Source organism: Penicillium hordei (assembly GCF_028827395.1).
Source record: "Penicillium hordei strain IBT 12815 chromosome Unknown utg000001l_segment0_segment0, whole genome shotgun sequence".
Classification (NCBI taxonomy): Eukaryota; Fungi; Ascomycota; class Eurotiomycetes; order Eurotiales; family Aspergillaceae; genus Penicillium; species Penicillium hordei.
This window is the reverse complement of record NW_026623142.1, coordinates 3,964,859-3,979,817: the sequence shown is the minus strand read 5'-3', so window position 1 is coordinate 3,979,817 and position 14,959 is coordinate 3,964,859. Positions and strand designations below refer to the sequence as shown.

Here is a 14,959-nt window from a genome sequence, read left to right as displayed (position 1 = left end):
TGATTGACTAAAATGTCCCGCGGAGCATAACACAACATGCTCAGTTTCACCTTCCAGCCTATGGGCAGAGAATATCATGCAATCCACCGTATGCTCTATACATAATACATAGTATATATAAAAAAAAAATAAACAAAGAAAGTGTCATCGGCAATGATTTTAAAGAAATGGAATGCCAGAATGAAGCAAGAAAAAAAAAGGCAAATTGGTATCTGGGTTGAAACGCCAGCAAGGCAGAGATACTTAGAAATAAGATCAATGATATCGCGTGCTCCAAGGAAATTCATCACAGCATATACGGATACTCGTGGGAAAGTGCCCAGACCAATGTGTCAACCGAGAAATCCATGGCAACCCATGAAAAGCATCTTTTGAGTGAAAATGAGTATCAAACAAGGAAAGCAAATCTGATACCACACATGTACTCGAATGATAAAACAGCTAGAGAAATGAAATAAACAAAATGGCAACAGTCCAAATACGCGGGTGAAGAGTAGGGAGGTCGCTTTTATTTGGGGGCATGACAGAGCCAAAAGTCCAAGGAACCCTTGATAGCAAGGCACGCTTAAAGAAAAAAGAAGGGGGCAAAAAGAAGGAAAAAGAAGCAAAAAAAAAAAACCGAAGCAACGTAGTGGACTTGGGGTATGGGGTGCGCAACACACAAATTCCGTTTCAGACAAAAGCAACTTGCTCGCTTGAAAATCCACTCAATTTAAGTAAAAGAAAGAAAATATCAACGGTGATGGGGAATTGTAGAAGGGTGCTATGGAAAGAAACACAGAAGGGACGTTAAATAAACTTAGTTCTGTGAGCAAATGCCGGAAGTGTCGTATGTGAGCAGACCGACTGGAGACTTGTCACAAACCGAGCTACGCCTGGTAGCCTCCGTTGAAGTTGTTGGGCTGGTCCCAGTTGCCAGACGGGGACATGGGCTGGCCACGGCCGTAACCCCCGGCATTACCTGCCTGGGCGTAGCCCTGGCCAGCCATAGCAGGCCCATTGAAGTTGTTGGGTTGTTGATCCCAGCCTCGACCAGCAGGGGCAGGACCTATTTTACCAGTAAGCGAGGGTTAAGAGATAACAGATGAATACTGGGCTCACCTTGATTCATGGGGTTTGCGGGACCGCCGTATTGGGGGAAGAAACCGGCAGGGCTGTTGTTGAAGGGGGCAGCGTTGCCCTGTTGAGGAGAGAAGTTGTCGAACTGGCCAGTGGGAGGGCGATCCTTACCCCACTGCGGTAGTCAGTAAATATAAGCTGGGAATCCCAAAACTAGCAATAACTTACACTACACTTCAGAGGACGACCGTTGACGTTGTAGCCGTTCAGTTGGCAGATCGCAGAGGCCGCATTTTCATGCGAATCCATCTTCACGAATGCAAAGCCACGATCAGCCTGGAGGCGAGTTTCAAGGACATAGCCAAAGTTCTGGAACAGGGGGACCAAGTCATTCTGGGTGGTATAAGGGGTGAGGTTTCCCACGTAGCAAGTAGTCTGCCACTGGGGGGTCTGCTGAGCAACCATATCGTAGCTCTGAATGCCGTGGGTTGGGAAGTGGTGGTGTCCGAAAGGAGTAGTAGGCGTCATACCCATAGCAACCAGAGCTTGCTGCTGGGAGATTGAAGGCTGGCCCTTCTGGTTGGCCCAGTTGCATCGGATAGCACGAGAGCCGAGCCATTCACCGTCCATCGAGTTGAGGGCCTTATCTGCCTCTGTGCGATCGCGGAAAGCAACGAAGCCGTATCCACGGGAGCGACCAGTCTTCATATCCCACATCACACGTGCTTCAGATACTGATCCGAAAGCAGAGAATGCTTGAGTCAGCACCTCGTCGTTGACTTCATTGCTCAAGTCGCCAACGAAGATATGGAAGTGGTTAGAAGTATCCTCCTTGGTAGTGCTGTTGGACTGGTACGCCCAGTTGACACGGATTTCCTGGGGCAATTAGAAACAGTTGCGAAGTACCACGAACAAAAGGAAACCTACAGACTGGTGGATTCGGCGACCATTCAGGGTTTGCATAGCCCTCTCGGCCGCACCTGGGTCATCGAACTCAACGAAACCGTAGTTGTGCCCCTTGGTGGTGAATTGCCCCTGGAGTAAGTAAAACAGTCAGCCGCCAATATTTAATCAAGGATAAAAACAAGGGGTAGTGATTAACACGGATGACGGCTCCAGAGACCATCACTAGCAACTCAGGGGGTGGGGAGGGGATATGTAGGGGGTGCCTGTCAGAAGAACTCACATTCTTGTCGGGAATGATCTTCACGCTGACCACGTGGCCAGTGGTCTCAAAGATCTGCTTGAGGATGTCCTCAGTGACCCTCGGATCCAGCCCACCCACATACAGGGCTCTCTTGTTTGGTTCAGGAGCCGCTCGGCGGACATATCCACCAGCGCTTGTGGGGGACATCATAGCGACTCCGGACATGGGCGAGGTCATGGCGGTAGGAATCGGATTGGTATTCTGGGGAATTATCACCGGAGGGCGCGGGGGCGGGGGCATGTGGGACTGGTTGCCCTGGCCGTTGCCCTGAGGAGCATCGTACTGTTGGGGTTGACCGACAGCGGGCTGAGGCGCGGGGGGGAAGAGAAGAGGGAGTCGAGGCTTGAGCGTTTTCAGCCATTATGATTGCTTTTGAAAAGATACGGATATATTCCAAAGGCGATCAGAGGAAGCGAGTGATGCGGAGGTTGGACGGGGTTAAATGTCAGATTGGGAGAGCCCAGTGTTAGGTGATCTGTCAAATTCAGAATTTGAGACAATGCAAAGCGTCGCTGAATGCCACAATCGCAAATAAGACTGGGAAAATATATGTGGTATAGGAGGCCGCGGGGGACCAGGGTGGAGGAAGTCCAATAAGAAAGACCCTAAGATGGGGAAACAAAGAGCACCGGGTATAAACAGTGCTGATAAAAGAGACACCGAAGTGGAACCTAGGTGGGTGGTTTGTTTTTTTTGGGGGGTTTGGACTTTTTTTTTTCGATCAAGCTCCGGTAGAATAAAGGAGATGTTTTTGTGGCCTGACAAAGCTGCGGTCGGAGAGTGAAATACAAAGCGCGTTGGGGGAGGTAGAAAGCCCAACAAAAAGAAGCTGAGAAAGCTCAAAGAAAAACCAAAGCATACAAGTCCCTTTGGGGAGGAAAAGCCAAACAGGAAAGAAAAGAGAAAAGGAAAAAGGGAAGAAAGAGAAGAAGTGATAGAGAAAAAAAAGAAACTGGAGAACAGCAAAGTAAAGGGAGGAAGAGTTAACCGCTAGGGGTGGGGGGAGGACACTTTACCATAATGGGTTTAGTCCGCCTTCTCGTACATCCCAAATTCTTTAACTCTTCTCTCTCTCTCCTACAACTTACTTGTATCTTCGACTTGATTCAATCTGATTAAACTGATTTTCAAACTATCTCATATCTTACTCTTGCCAATCATGGCCAGCTATTCAACTAGTTATTCAAACCCGGACTCGCTCACAGAGCTCTCGAGCATAATAGAGCGGACGGTAAGCGCTGGCTGAACAACACTCTTGGCATAACCTCTGACAGCTTCAAGCTTATTGATACTGGTCGTTTGTTCCGCAAATCTGGCTCCATGTCATCGAGATCTCACCTGCAACGATCCATCCCCTTGTATCATGATAGTTTCCAAAATGCCCTGGATAATCTATCAGAGCAAATTGTGAGTACTACTCAAATAGATCAAATAGCTATATATTTGCTTTTTCCCCATCTTTTTTTTCGGGGGGGGTTTTTTTTTCTGACGTTCCGCAGTTCATCGCGAAAGCCTTTTTGGAAAGGGATTACGAGGCTCTCAAGGCCACTAGTACTGCTCCCCAGCCCATCGAAGATGTGGCAATGAGTGATGTGAACCAACAGGTTGAACCTGACATTCAACCTCCGCCGATTGGGAAGGTCAAAATGGACCCAGAGCTTGAAGCTACACCCAAAGCAGAAGAAACTATCTCTGCGAACCAATTAGATCCGACAGAGATCAAGCCCGACACCCAATCGGGCGATGATGTAGTTGTCAAAAAAGAAGGCGACAGTGCTGTTCCCGCTCAGTCATTCCCTGGAACCAATGAAGATCTCACTTTTGATTCAGTTCTCAACGACACTGGGGGCACAAACGACTTTGGTCTTAGCTTAGACTTCAACGATGATGACATGGGCAATCAAGCTTTCCTATCCGGGTCGAATTTCACAGCTTCTGCCGCTACTGGTGGTGCGGACAGGTTAAACACGACTCAGCCCCTGGGAAATACTTCGGATGTCCCTGCTGGTGGCGGTGCATTCGACATGGAATTACAGAAAACAGAGGGGGATGACAGCAATTTCCTACAGGGTAGCTCCGGGGAAGATTTCATGGGGCCCGCTGAATCAAACTTCGACGATTTGTTCATGGACACCGATAATTTCGGAGAGAATGGTGGGGACTTCAATCAGCTGGAGGGGGACAGCCTGATGAATGTTAATGAGCTGGATGATAATTGGTTCAATTGATGAAAATAAAGGGACCTACATCGGTGGAATATATACAGTTCTAGATAAGAGCAATGGCCAGTGGGGGAAAGTGGGGGGAGTTGGGGGAAAAGGTATCCTATGATCTGCATGCGTTCGCATTTTGGCAGTGGCACTAAGCAAAAATCTAATCCATGGATGGCAGATGCCCTGATTCTGTAACTGGAAGCATATATTATTGTGAAATTCACGAATCTTTTGTTACTCAGGTTTACGGCTCCTCCTGACCGGGTGCTGTGAAACGTCAAATGATGAATACAGCATTTACTACCTAGCCAATAGCTTTGAAGTCTAGAAGTATGGTCAACAAAGAATCAATGTCTTTGGATCTTTAAGGAATAATTTCTGACACCTGGCCAAGTAAGGAGTAACTCCAAAGAAGATATGGAAACCACCACAATCCAGGCCCACAGCTCCTAGACAGCTTCCACCGAAAGCATGAACCCTTCCAGTCACACAGCTCATTGTGCGACAGGGTCATAGCGCCAACACATTTGAATCCCAACTATGTTTCTCTGTAATTAGAAGGTTATCCTTATTAGTAGCTGCTAGGAAGATATGTATTTACATGTAGTATGTTAGATTATATTAAGAGATCCTTATTAGGTATTGTACTAGTACGCCGGGTAGTTTATAAGGCCGGTGACGTAGGTTAAGATCGGCGCTCATGGGGAAGCAAATCAGGGCAGGAAAGTCCCGAAGGCGATCACCCCAGAAACAACGAAAGCACGAGGGCTTGTTTCCCGAAATAGATCTGCGGTAACGATGTATGTATGTGGAGAGTCTAGACATAAGGTGGCTGATGAGGTCACTTGCCATAGCCTGGAGATGGCGATGACGTCACGCCAATAGTATCTAGTATAATAAGCTGATGTGCCTACGATGTACAGCACATAGGTGATGGTGACGAACTAGAACTGATCACCATCTTTATCGGGGGCTGTCTTCCGACCATTAAGATTCCACCGGAGCCGCGTATACTTGCAGTGAACCTTGACAATCAAGCCCTACAACGGGCCACTGTAGCCCTATATAGAGTATGCAAGCCCATAAAGAAGATGTAAGTAATGTATGACAAGATGGAAAGGTAAGCTTTAAGTCGCGAATTCTGTACGGTTTCCAACCATGTCTATAAAGACCCCAACTGTATCAAATAAGGTCATGCGAAAGAAAGTACGCAATTCAAAGGTCCAATCCCCCGCATCTAAGCCTACCTAGGTAACGTAGGAAGTCTCAGTCTACTACATTAGGAAGGCCAAGATACTCAAGAGCTGGGCGTTAGCACTGCCCTATGCCGTGAAGCCGTGAAGCCGTTTGTATGGGCCGTGAGATCCGAGGCTTTGAAAACTCTAGACCCTAGTGGAATGTTTCTCCACAAATATTAGAGAAATGCCGAGCCAAACCCGTAGACCGAAGAGAGTAGAGAGTGTGGCCCGGATCGCCGGATATGAGACCCCCCAGGGCTCCTGTCTCTTCCCCGGCTTTCTCAATGGTGTTGTCATCGAGTTGACACCTTTTTTTTTTTTGCTTTTTTTGCTTTTTATGTTCTTTTCAATTTTTAATTTTTTTTTTTCCCTTTCTTCGTTCCCGTGGATCAGGGTTCTTTTTAGTTTAAGTAGCTCGCCTTCTTAACTATATTCACGGATCTTTTTAATCACCTGCGACGCCACATTACGCCTTGCCAGCGGAGTCACAAATAATAAAGATCAAGGAAAAAAGGAAAAAAGAGCAAAGGGACCACAATTCCGAGCCTAGCAGCCAATCCCACACGTCGAAATAGAGATCTGCAAGATGATCAGAGTGGAGGTCTGCTTATGAAGTCAAGCACCCCCGAGAATTCCATCTTTCTACAAAGATCACTCTCCTTGCGTGAAGGGATTCAAGGGATCAAAAAAAAAGGAAACATCGTTTCACAACATTAAAGATCGAAGGTATGTTGAGTCTGTCCTACACATTCCCTGCACTTTGTATTTCTTTTCTTGTTAGACCATTCTTGTCTTTGCCCAATTTGGCGACATAAGCATATTCAAGGGATATACACAATTTGGGAACTTCTCGGGGATGCTCAGCGGACTAGCCTAACATGATGATGGGTGCTAATATTCTCCCTCTGCCGGCGCAGTTATCTTCGCGGTCGGCCTCTAGTAACCCCACCCCGCACTCGGAGTTCACAGGGCCTCCATCGCTAGGAGTATCAATTTCCAATCTCATCACACGGTCGGCTCGTCGCCACACAGTGTGTATCGAAAACCAGAAGCTTGAACGGAGTCATCGGGGCTCAATCTTCAAAAAGCTGGCGGGTCCACGTGAAAACGCAAAGCGATTTCTTCGCTTGCGGTCATCTGGAATTCAGGCGCCTTTGCAACGACCTTCCCGTGGTGTACGGCCTGTTTCGGAGATTATATTGTCGCCGATATCGGTTGACTTGGAGGACGAGATGCGATCGGATTCGTCATCTACCGAGGTGCTGCCTCGCCCAGTATCTGAACATCACACTGTGACTACCGATACTACCACTCCATTTACTCCCTTGCGAAATGAGAAGGTTGTAGCCACTGGGAGTGGCATTTCCGTCGGCATTGCCCTCACGGAACCTGTTCTTTACTTGCAGGGCTATGATCAGCAGGACCCAAGCAGTAAAAAGTCCGCAATTCTGCGGGGACAGATGCATTTGAAGATTACCAAATGTGTCAAGATCAAGAAGATCTCGGTCTGCTTCCGCGGCCATGCCCAGACCGATTGGCCAGATGGTATGAATCCGCTGCATAACATTATACTTCAACAAGAGCTGACATTGTTCAGGCATCCCCCCTAAGAAGATCCATTTCCATGACAAAAAGGATCTGGTCACACACGGTGTGGTTTATTTCAATCACGGTGACACCGCACTTATGCAGAATGACTATGGCGCGCATTACTATCAGCACACCAAACCGATATCATCCGTGCCGGGAAAGGAGGGAGTAACGATGACAACTCGAGAACTATTCTCCAATCGCAATTCTTCCGCCACACTCACCATACCAACCTCCAGAGAAGCTAAACGTCTTTCTCTGCAATCCAACCGCGGGCATTCGCGCAGCTTCAGCAAGAATGAACCCCCGACTTCCCAACCCCAGCCCCAGCGAAATTACCGCATGTTCCCCGTAGGCGATTATTTATACAGCTTCGAGTTCCCAATCGATGGATCGTTGCCAGAGACGATCAAAACAGATTTGGGGTCTGTGAAATACGATCTAGAAGCAATGGTGGAACGGTCAGGCGCATTCCGACCCAATCTTCTAGGCGCCATGGAAGTCCCCGTGATTCGTACCCCTGCTGAGGGTTCATTGGAGCAAGTTGAGCCGATTGCGATTTCACGGAACTGGGAAGACCAGCTTCACTACGACATCGTCATCTCGGGGAAGTCATTCCCGCTGGGGTCGCAGATACCAATTGCCTTCAAGTTGACCCCTCTAGCAAAAGTAGAGTGCCACCGAATCAAGGTCTTTGTGACGGAGAATATCCAGCATTGGACAGCGGATAAGAGTGTGCACAGGTTGCAACCAGCGAAGAAGGTGTTACTTTTCGAAAAACGAGCAGACTCGTCCAGTGTGAGCACATATCCCGGCAGCTCCATGCGTGTCACCGCAGGCGGCGGCATCGACTGGGACCACCGCGCTGCTGCCGCAAGAGGGCAGGAGATCGTGGATCGGAATCGGACGAATCTGCTAGGAAATCTGTCCAATGATTCTGGTGTCGGTCCAACTGAGATGGAATTCAACGTGCAATTGCCAAGTTGCCACGAAATGAAGGGCCGGGATGAGGGTCAGCGGCTGCATTTCGATACCACGTACGAGAACATTCAAATCAACCACTGGATCAAAGTATGTCAAGCATCTTCCCTCTCTCTTGTCATAATGATACTAATAGATCCACGCAGATTGTCCTCCGTCTATCCAAGGTCGACGAAAGAGATCCTACGAAACGAAGACACTTTGAAATCTCCATAGACTCGCCATTCCACATCCTCTCCTGCAAGGCCACCCAGGCCAATATCTACTTACCCGCCTACACAACCCCAGCCGAAGAACCCCTCCCCCCAGCCCAAGAATTTGAATGCGGATGTCCCGGCGCACCCCTCGCACTCCGAGAGCAGATAATTGCCCCAGCGACGTCCGATCGTGAAGACGGTAACCCTGCACTGGGACCTGTGGCCCGCCGCGGCTCAACTGGCCACACCTTCTCCCGCAGCTTCACAAACGACTCCGGAGGCCTCGCCCGGCCCCCGCAAGCACACCTCGCAACACCACCAAACGACTGCAACACACCCACTCCACCTCGTCCAATGCATCTGCTCCGTGCGCCATCCTACGCACCCCCCGCTTTCGAGGATGTCCCTCCCGCGCCACCGCTTGTCACCCCACCTCCAGAATATAATACCATTGTCGGGGACGACCGAGAGGCCGTTCTCGAGGATTACTTCTCCCGTCTATCGTTCTACGAAGAGAACGAGGACGATGACCGCGGTCGTGGTCGCGTTGATGTACCCCTCACACCAGGTGGACGCGTCAACCGCAGCATGGACGTGCCCCGCGAATGGGTGCGACTCCAGGACTATTTCCAGTAATACCGCCCCTTAATTTTTTTTTTGAAAACAAAAGACAGCTGTGACGAGGTCTGAATCATGAATTTACGCTACTGTTCATATCGGGATTGGTTTCGGGCACGTGTTTTCCCGCGATTCTTTATGTCCTTTAAATCTGGGTCTGAAACTCAGACTGGCTCCATCTCTTTTTCGTCTTATTCTTTTCTTCTCTTTTGGGTTGTATTTGGAATTACCTTCTTTCCGTTCTACGGCACTTTGTTTATGATTAAAGGCCGGCTATACTTTTTGGTTGTTGATACTGGACTTCGTATTTCCTACGTCGGGGACAAAAGGCGAAATGGGTCATTTACTTAGATATCTTTTATGGATACATCAAGTGTCAGAACCATGCAGAAATACCCTAAAACTACGTATGTTGTAGACACCTCCTGGGCTGACCCTGGAGATAAGACTTGATGTGTCAGCGATAAGGGCAACCAAGGTTGGAAGTTGGAACGCATCCAACTGCCTCCCCCGGTTTAGCTCTCCCCACATCCCGAAGTCGTTTCTCGAACAGTCACGGCTTTTTCTCTCTCTCTCTCTCTCTCTCTCTCTCTCTCTCTCTCTCCTTCAATTACTTGCAGGGCCTATCCCAGATCGTCACCCAGAAGAACTACAGAGCTAGGTCCTACAGGGTCCCTTAGCGTATTTCGGGACTTTGAGACGGACTACGCCGATTGGCCCACACTTTAGCGGCATAGGTGAGTTAGCATATGTGCTGTAGACGGACTAAAATTAACCAAAGAACAATACTAACTACTTTTAGTGAGCAAAAAGCAGCTCTGATTCATCCTCAATAACTACATTCTTCAAGTCTCCGACATAGCGGGGCGTAAGGTGGCTTGTTGTTGTTGTGCGATATCTGATCCTTGCACCTGGAGATTTACCCGACATACAGACTCAGCAAGCTTTCATTATGGCTGTTGAGGTCGTACCTCTTACTGAGGCAGATATCCCCGGTGCTATTGAAGTGATTCAGCAGGCATTTGCAGATGATCCCTATTTCAAGTGGGTCTTTGATTCATCCAAGGTACGTTGCATGTTGAGAAACAACTACCAAAAAAGAAACAAGGCTCCCATCTTCTCTTACTCGCCAGACTAACATACATCTCTCTCGTGACGCGGTCAACTTGGCCAGCTGTTACGTCTCCTGAGAGATAACTCCGCGTATAGTTCAACAAGCAAAGAAACTATGATTCCCTCGCAGCACGTTGCCATTGGGGAATTAAGAATGCACTATTTCACGTCGCAAAAGAAACCCAAGACCCCGATTCCAAATCCCACAGCACCCCACTAACCTCAACCCCAATCCTCGGCGTCTCCTGCTGGCTAGCGCCCCACCCGCCCACGCAACCAGAGAGCTGGTACTCCTGGTTCCAATCATGGACCCTGTCCTTCAACCAGATGCTCAATAACGTCCGGTACTTTGGCCGCGGCGGGCTACGCACGAACAGGTACTGGATCTGGAAACAGCGGCAGGCCGAGGCGCAGGCTGCTATCTGGGATGATCCGCGCGGGTATTATTTCTGTAATATCGTTGCTGTTAACCCTGAGGCTCAGGGAAAGGGGATTGGGAAGTTGTTATTTGAGGCTGTTACGAAAAGGGCAGATGATGAGGGGGTCAAGTGTTATCTTGAGAGCTCGAAGAGTGTGCCCAATGTGGCGATCTATGAGCGCATGGGCTTTCACATGAGTAAAGAGATGGAGTGTCGGGATGGAGTGGATGCTTGCATGGTATGTACATTGTACTTGTTTTGTAGTGTTTGGACCTGCGGCTGGGGTTCGTTTGGGTTGTTGCTGACTCTGATTGTTGGTAGTTGTACTGCATGGTCCGGGATCCGAGGAAGGAATGATCCTTTTGCTTTTGATTTTGCTTTTGCTTTTATGACTTGGCTTAGATGCTTGCGTCATATTATGGTTTTGGCTCATAGCCGAATTAACAGTATTCTCATGTATCCGTCCACAATGAGATTAGAACAAGTTCGGACCGATGTCCTTTAATTTTAAGGGTTCCACATATCTAGTAACGAACTAAATCTTTCCTGGTAATCCTAACTCCGGTCCCATTGCAAACCAGCCCCAAAAATCCGACCCACCTATCTCCCAATCCACAAACGGGGCAAGATAGTTCGAATTTGATCGAATAATCGAGTCTAATATTTGCGGCAATGAAGTGCCATAGTGATCTGCAGGAACGCATCCACACTAGTCCATCCGTTTGCAACGATCTAACCCGGGGGAATCACCCATCAACCTTTCAATCAGATCATTCCTTACGGCTAGGATACTTGCATGTTGATCTGTTTATGTTGCTGCACTTAGACTAGAGGGGCAGTAGTCTCTAAATCCACATTTTAAGCTTATCGAGTCATATCCATGCTAATATGCCGACGTCCTAGCGGCCTGGTTTTCTGATCATCCCGGGTTTTGGATAGTGTTTCAGATCCAGTCTGGTTTAACATTGCACGGAGTGGTCGGACTCTTGCTTGTTGGAGATCCCCTTGTTGTGTCAAGGCTCATGCGCTGATCGAGGACATATATATCTTAGATTTAGAAAGGATCCCTAGGTTTGATGAACATTGGATCTCCAGTCAAGGGATTTCAGAACGACGCTTTTAATTAACTTGGATAAACTGAATTCCCTTCTTCAGTGCACATTGCTTTGATCATTACCATGTTTCTCCTTCTGCTACGAAAGCTATGGACCCGACGACGAAGATCAGGCACGGAGAAATCTTCCAATTCCTCGGCTACCTCCCAAGAGCTTAAATCCGAAGAGAACGGACCACATATACCTGATATAATCATGATTACTACACCACATCACGACGAAACAGACCAGATCGTCAATCAATTAGCCACCCTTGCAGCTACCGTGAGCAGCACATCAAGCAACCGCGCCCCATTATCGATTGCTGCCCCCATAGCAGAGCCTCAATCGGCAGCACCTAGACCTAAACTAGAACAACCAGAAGAAGAAACATTCTACTATCTTCGCAGTCTGATAACAGTCTCCTGCTTGCCACAGCATACATCAGGCCATACACCAACCCTCTCAGCCTCAACACTAAGCTCTAAATCAGGGAAACGCAAAAGTCAAATCTTTGATCGGAAAAGAGCCTCATCAATTCTGAGTTTACATCTTGGTGATCTGCCGAGTTTGCCGCTTTCCTCGAAAGGGAAAGTCTCGCGCAAGCCTTGCCCGAGGTACAGTCCTCTTCCTCCGCCATTTTTGCAGAAGAATCTTGCTATTCGGCCTGAGGTGCGTTTCTAGTGGCTCGGGATTGAGCAAAGGATGGGTTGATTATGTTATTTTGTATGCAGGTTGGAATTTTATTTTATTTGCGCTCTTGCTCTATGATATCCAAGGTGGGGATTCTTGTCTATCGCCTATCATACGATGTTCATATATTCATATACTGCTATTGAGTTGTTTGTTTTAATGTTGTTATCAATCCCTTATATACATGAAAAATTTGTCTGTATGTCCGATGCTTCTACCGCCTTCAGACCTATATTGTACCTCGGTATCTATGATGATCTACAGCGTAGGTGTTTTTATGCAACTTACGATGTAGTACGCCATGTAACCTTGTGACCTATAGTCTCCACAGCGCAGCTGTACTCTTTGTTTATTTACCGTGATTTACCAAAGAGGAGGTAATTTCATCTCTGAGTAGTTCGCTCACGCTAACACAAAACACATGACATGCCCACGCACACCTTAAACCCCCTGTAGGAAAGTGAAGCTAACTCCACTCTCGCGGAGCTAACTCGGGGAAAGGGAGCAGATCGTCGAGTTGTGAAGGCTAACGACTCGGCGTTCATTTCCGACCAATGGCATCCCGGCATTTACCTTGGGGTATGGAATCTCTTTTTTATACTAACCTGACTCAGTGGATGGATATAGGAGACAATCCTTAATAAAACAAACATAGGCAGTTGTATTCGTAACAACATGATTGCTTGCCTAGAAAGCCTGTCGAATAGTAACCATTCTAGATGTAGCCTTTTTTATATATATATCCTCTGGGTCTTGGATACCTACATACATATGCAGTGGACATGTGCAAACCATTCTGTCTGCATCGGAGGGATAGACACGAACGTGAAATCTAGGGCGAAAGTGACCTCGGGGTTCACATCATGTATGTACAACATGCGTGATGTCGATCAGTTTTGATATAATGTACTGATCTACAGACTGCAGATTACCCCCTGATTTTTATGTGTGATGCACGGATACATAGTAGTATATAATGTTGCAGACGGGCTCATCTCCGTTCCAGGTGAGATAATTGAGCAGTGATATTCGGGCCCGGCAGCGGCAAAACCTGAAACAAGACGTTTCAGCTAGTTTAGACTGGTAGAAGTGCCGGGATTTGCCCCCACTACCGACACATCTATTTGTTCGATTATATTAACGATCTCGAGGTTACGTATGTCGGGCACGACCCTCTTAGGGGTGGGTATGTAACCGGTTGTGGCTTCGGCTCTCCACCCTAAATTTCGATTTGCGCACAAACCGTTGTCAATGCCACTGATGATATATACATATTAGGGGGGCGGGGGGGGGTTGCCATATCATATCTGTTGTTAGACTTAGCCATGTTTATTGGATTTCTGATGCTGATATTATACCTAACAAAGTTGATATTTGCAGGTCTCTTGTCCATGGAGTCACGAGTGAAAACACATGGCGTGGGAATTAGGAACCGGCCGCGGTTGGGATTACCTAGATAGGCTAGAGACGTTGGGGTTTTAGTAACCAATCACCAAGTGTTCCAAGGTTGCCTACACAAGGTACCCACTTGGTCCTTAGAGAGAGTATCCTCCTGTTAGATTTCGCTTGCCGAGACACTACCTGCCTTTAGTATACAATATATGCATGGGACCTAGTCTTATTGAAGAAAATGATATGATTATAGAAGGGAAAACTACAAGATCGACAGCCCCCACCGGAGGAAATTAGATTGTTTCGTTGAAAAAAAACGTTGCAATTAAAAATACTCAGCGATAACATATGACCCGTTTTATCAACGAATCGCATGGTTTCCAGCCCAACTGAGTTCGTCGCCATATCCGGCAAACCGAGAATAGATGAAGTAGGAACAAGTACGCACAACCTTTTGTAATACTCTAACTGGATATTGATGTCCTGGTACACCGAGTCGACTGGGTTCTAGAGGGCACTGAGCCATACAGGTCTAGATGCGCAATTTTTACCTCAAGGGATGAGACCCCTGTCGGTGGCTCAATGGTGGAAATGATAGATATGTCGCCAGTATCACAATCATGGTTATGAAGTTCCCCGTCCGTACTTATCCGCGCCGCGGTCGTTCAACTATTAAGATATTATAATCAGTTGATTTTTATTATTTATTAACATGTGAAAAGAACAAGCCACGTTAGCTCAGCAAAAAGGCTTTGAACATGACAGTTTAGACATTAGTCTATATAGTTACCATGTGCAACATACCCTTATTTATAATTAGAGAGAGAGCCATTATATAAATCATCATAGGCACGGCAACCAGAAAAAAACACTCGGCAAAAAGGAAAGATTAACAGGAGTTACATCATATACAAACCACCTCAACCTAACTTCCATAGATCATTGTCCGTGCCACTTACCCGATTCAGCCGTCGGCATGGTTTTTATAATCTTCAGAGAGACATAGGCTTTCGGTAATTGTATGAAGACCGTTATAATCATCCCGATATGTACCATGATATCAACATCACGGCCTATTATTGAATGGATTCTGGGATATAGTTTCCAATAAGCGCCTGACACGGCACACAAGCTCATTCACAACC

General features: G+C 47.3%; 5 protein-coding genes across 5 annotated transcripts; 4 read left to right on the top strand and 1 right to left on the bottom strand.

Moving 5' to 3' along the window:
- Window positions 1-869: 869 nt before the first annotated feature.
- Window positions 870-2,581, bottom strand: N7537_001497 (uncharacterized protein; the record flags this gene model as incomplete). Its single annotated transcript, XM_056892555.1, has 5 exons — window positions 2,246-2,581; window positions 1,987-2,094; window positions 1,288-1,935; window positions 1,102-1,234; window positions 870-1,048 (listed from the first exon to the last, which is right to left on the bottom strand). The coding sequence occupies exons 1-5, from the start codon at window positions 2,504-2,506 to the stop codon at window positions 870-872; spliced, it is 1,329 nt and encodes a 442-aa protein (XP_056757550.1). The 5' UTR covers window positions 2,507-2,581.
- An 844-nt stretch (window positions 2,582-3,425) lies between these two features.
- On the top strand, window positions 3,426-4,494 carry N7537_001496 (uncharacterized protein; the record flags this gene model as incomplete). Its single annotated transcript, XM_056892554.1, has 3 exons — window positions 3,426-3,497; window positions 3,548-3,673; window positions 3,766-4,494. 3 exons carry the CDS (start codon window positions 3,426-3,428, stop codon window positions 4,492-4,494), a joined length of 927 nt encoding a protein of 308 aa, XP_056757549.1.
- Window positions 4,495-6,598: 2,104 nt separating this feature from the next.
- N7537_001495 (arrestin C-terminal domain-containing protein) lies at window positions 6,599-9,121 on the top strand (the record flags this gene model as incomplete). The annotated part of the gene is made up of 3 exons (XM_056892553.1): window positions 6,599-7,262; window positions 7,315-8,378; window positions 8,435-9,121. The coding sequence occupies 3 exons, from the start codon at window positions 6,599-6,601 to the stop codon at window positions 9,119-9,121; spliced, it is 2,415 nt and encodes an 804-aa protein (XP_056757548.1).
- A 934-nt stretch (window positions 9,122-10,055) lies between these two features.
- On the top strand, window positions 10,056-10,992 carry N7537_001494 (GNAT family N-acetyltransferase; the record flags this gene model as incomplete). Its single annotated transcript, XM_056892552.1, has 3 exons — window positions 10,056-10,169; window positions 10,313-10,873; window positions 10,957-10,992. The coding sequence occupies 3 exons, from the start codon at window positions 10,056-10,058 to the stop codon at window positions 10,990-10,992; spliced, it is 711 nt and encodes a 236-aa protein (XP_056757547.1).
- Window positions 10,993-11,813: 821 nt separating this feature from the next.
- N7537_001493 (uncharacterized protein) lies at window positions 11,814-12,413 on the top strand (the record flags this gene model as incomplete). Its single annotated transcript, XM_056892551.1, has 1 exon — window positions 11,814-12,413. The coding sequence occupies one exon, from the start codon at window positions 11,814-11,816 to the stop codon at window positions 12,411-12,413; it is 600 nt and encodes a 199-aa protein (XP_056757546.1).
- Window positions 12,414-14,959: the final 2,546 nt, after the last annotated feature.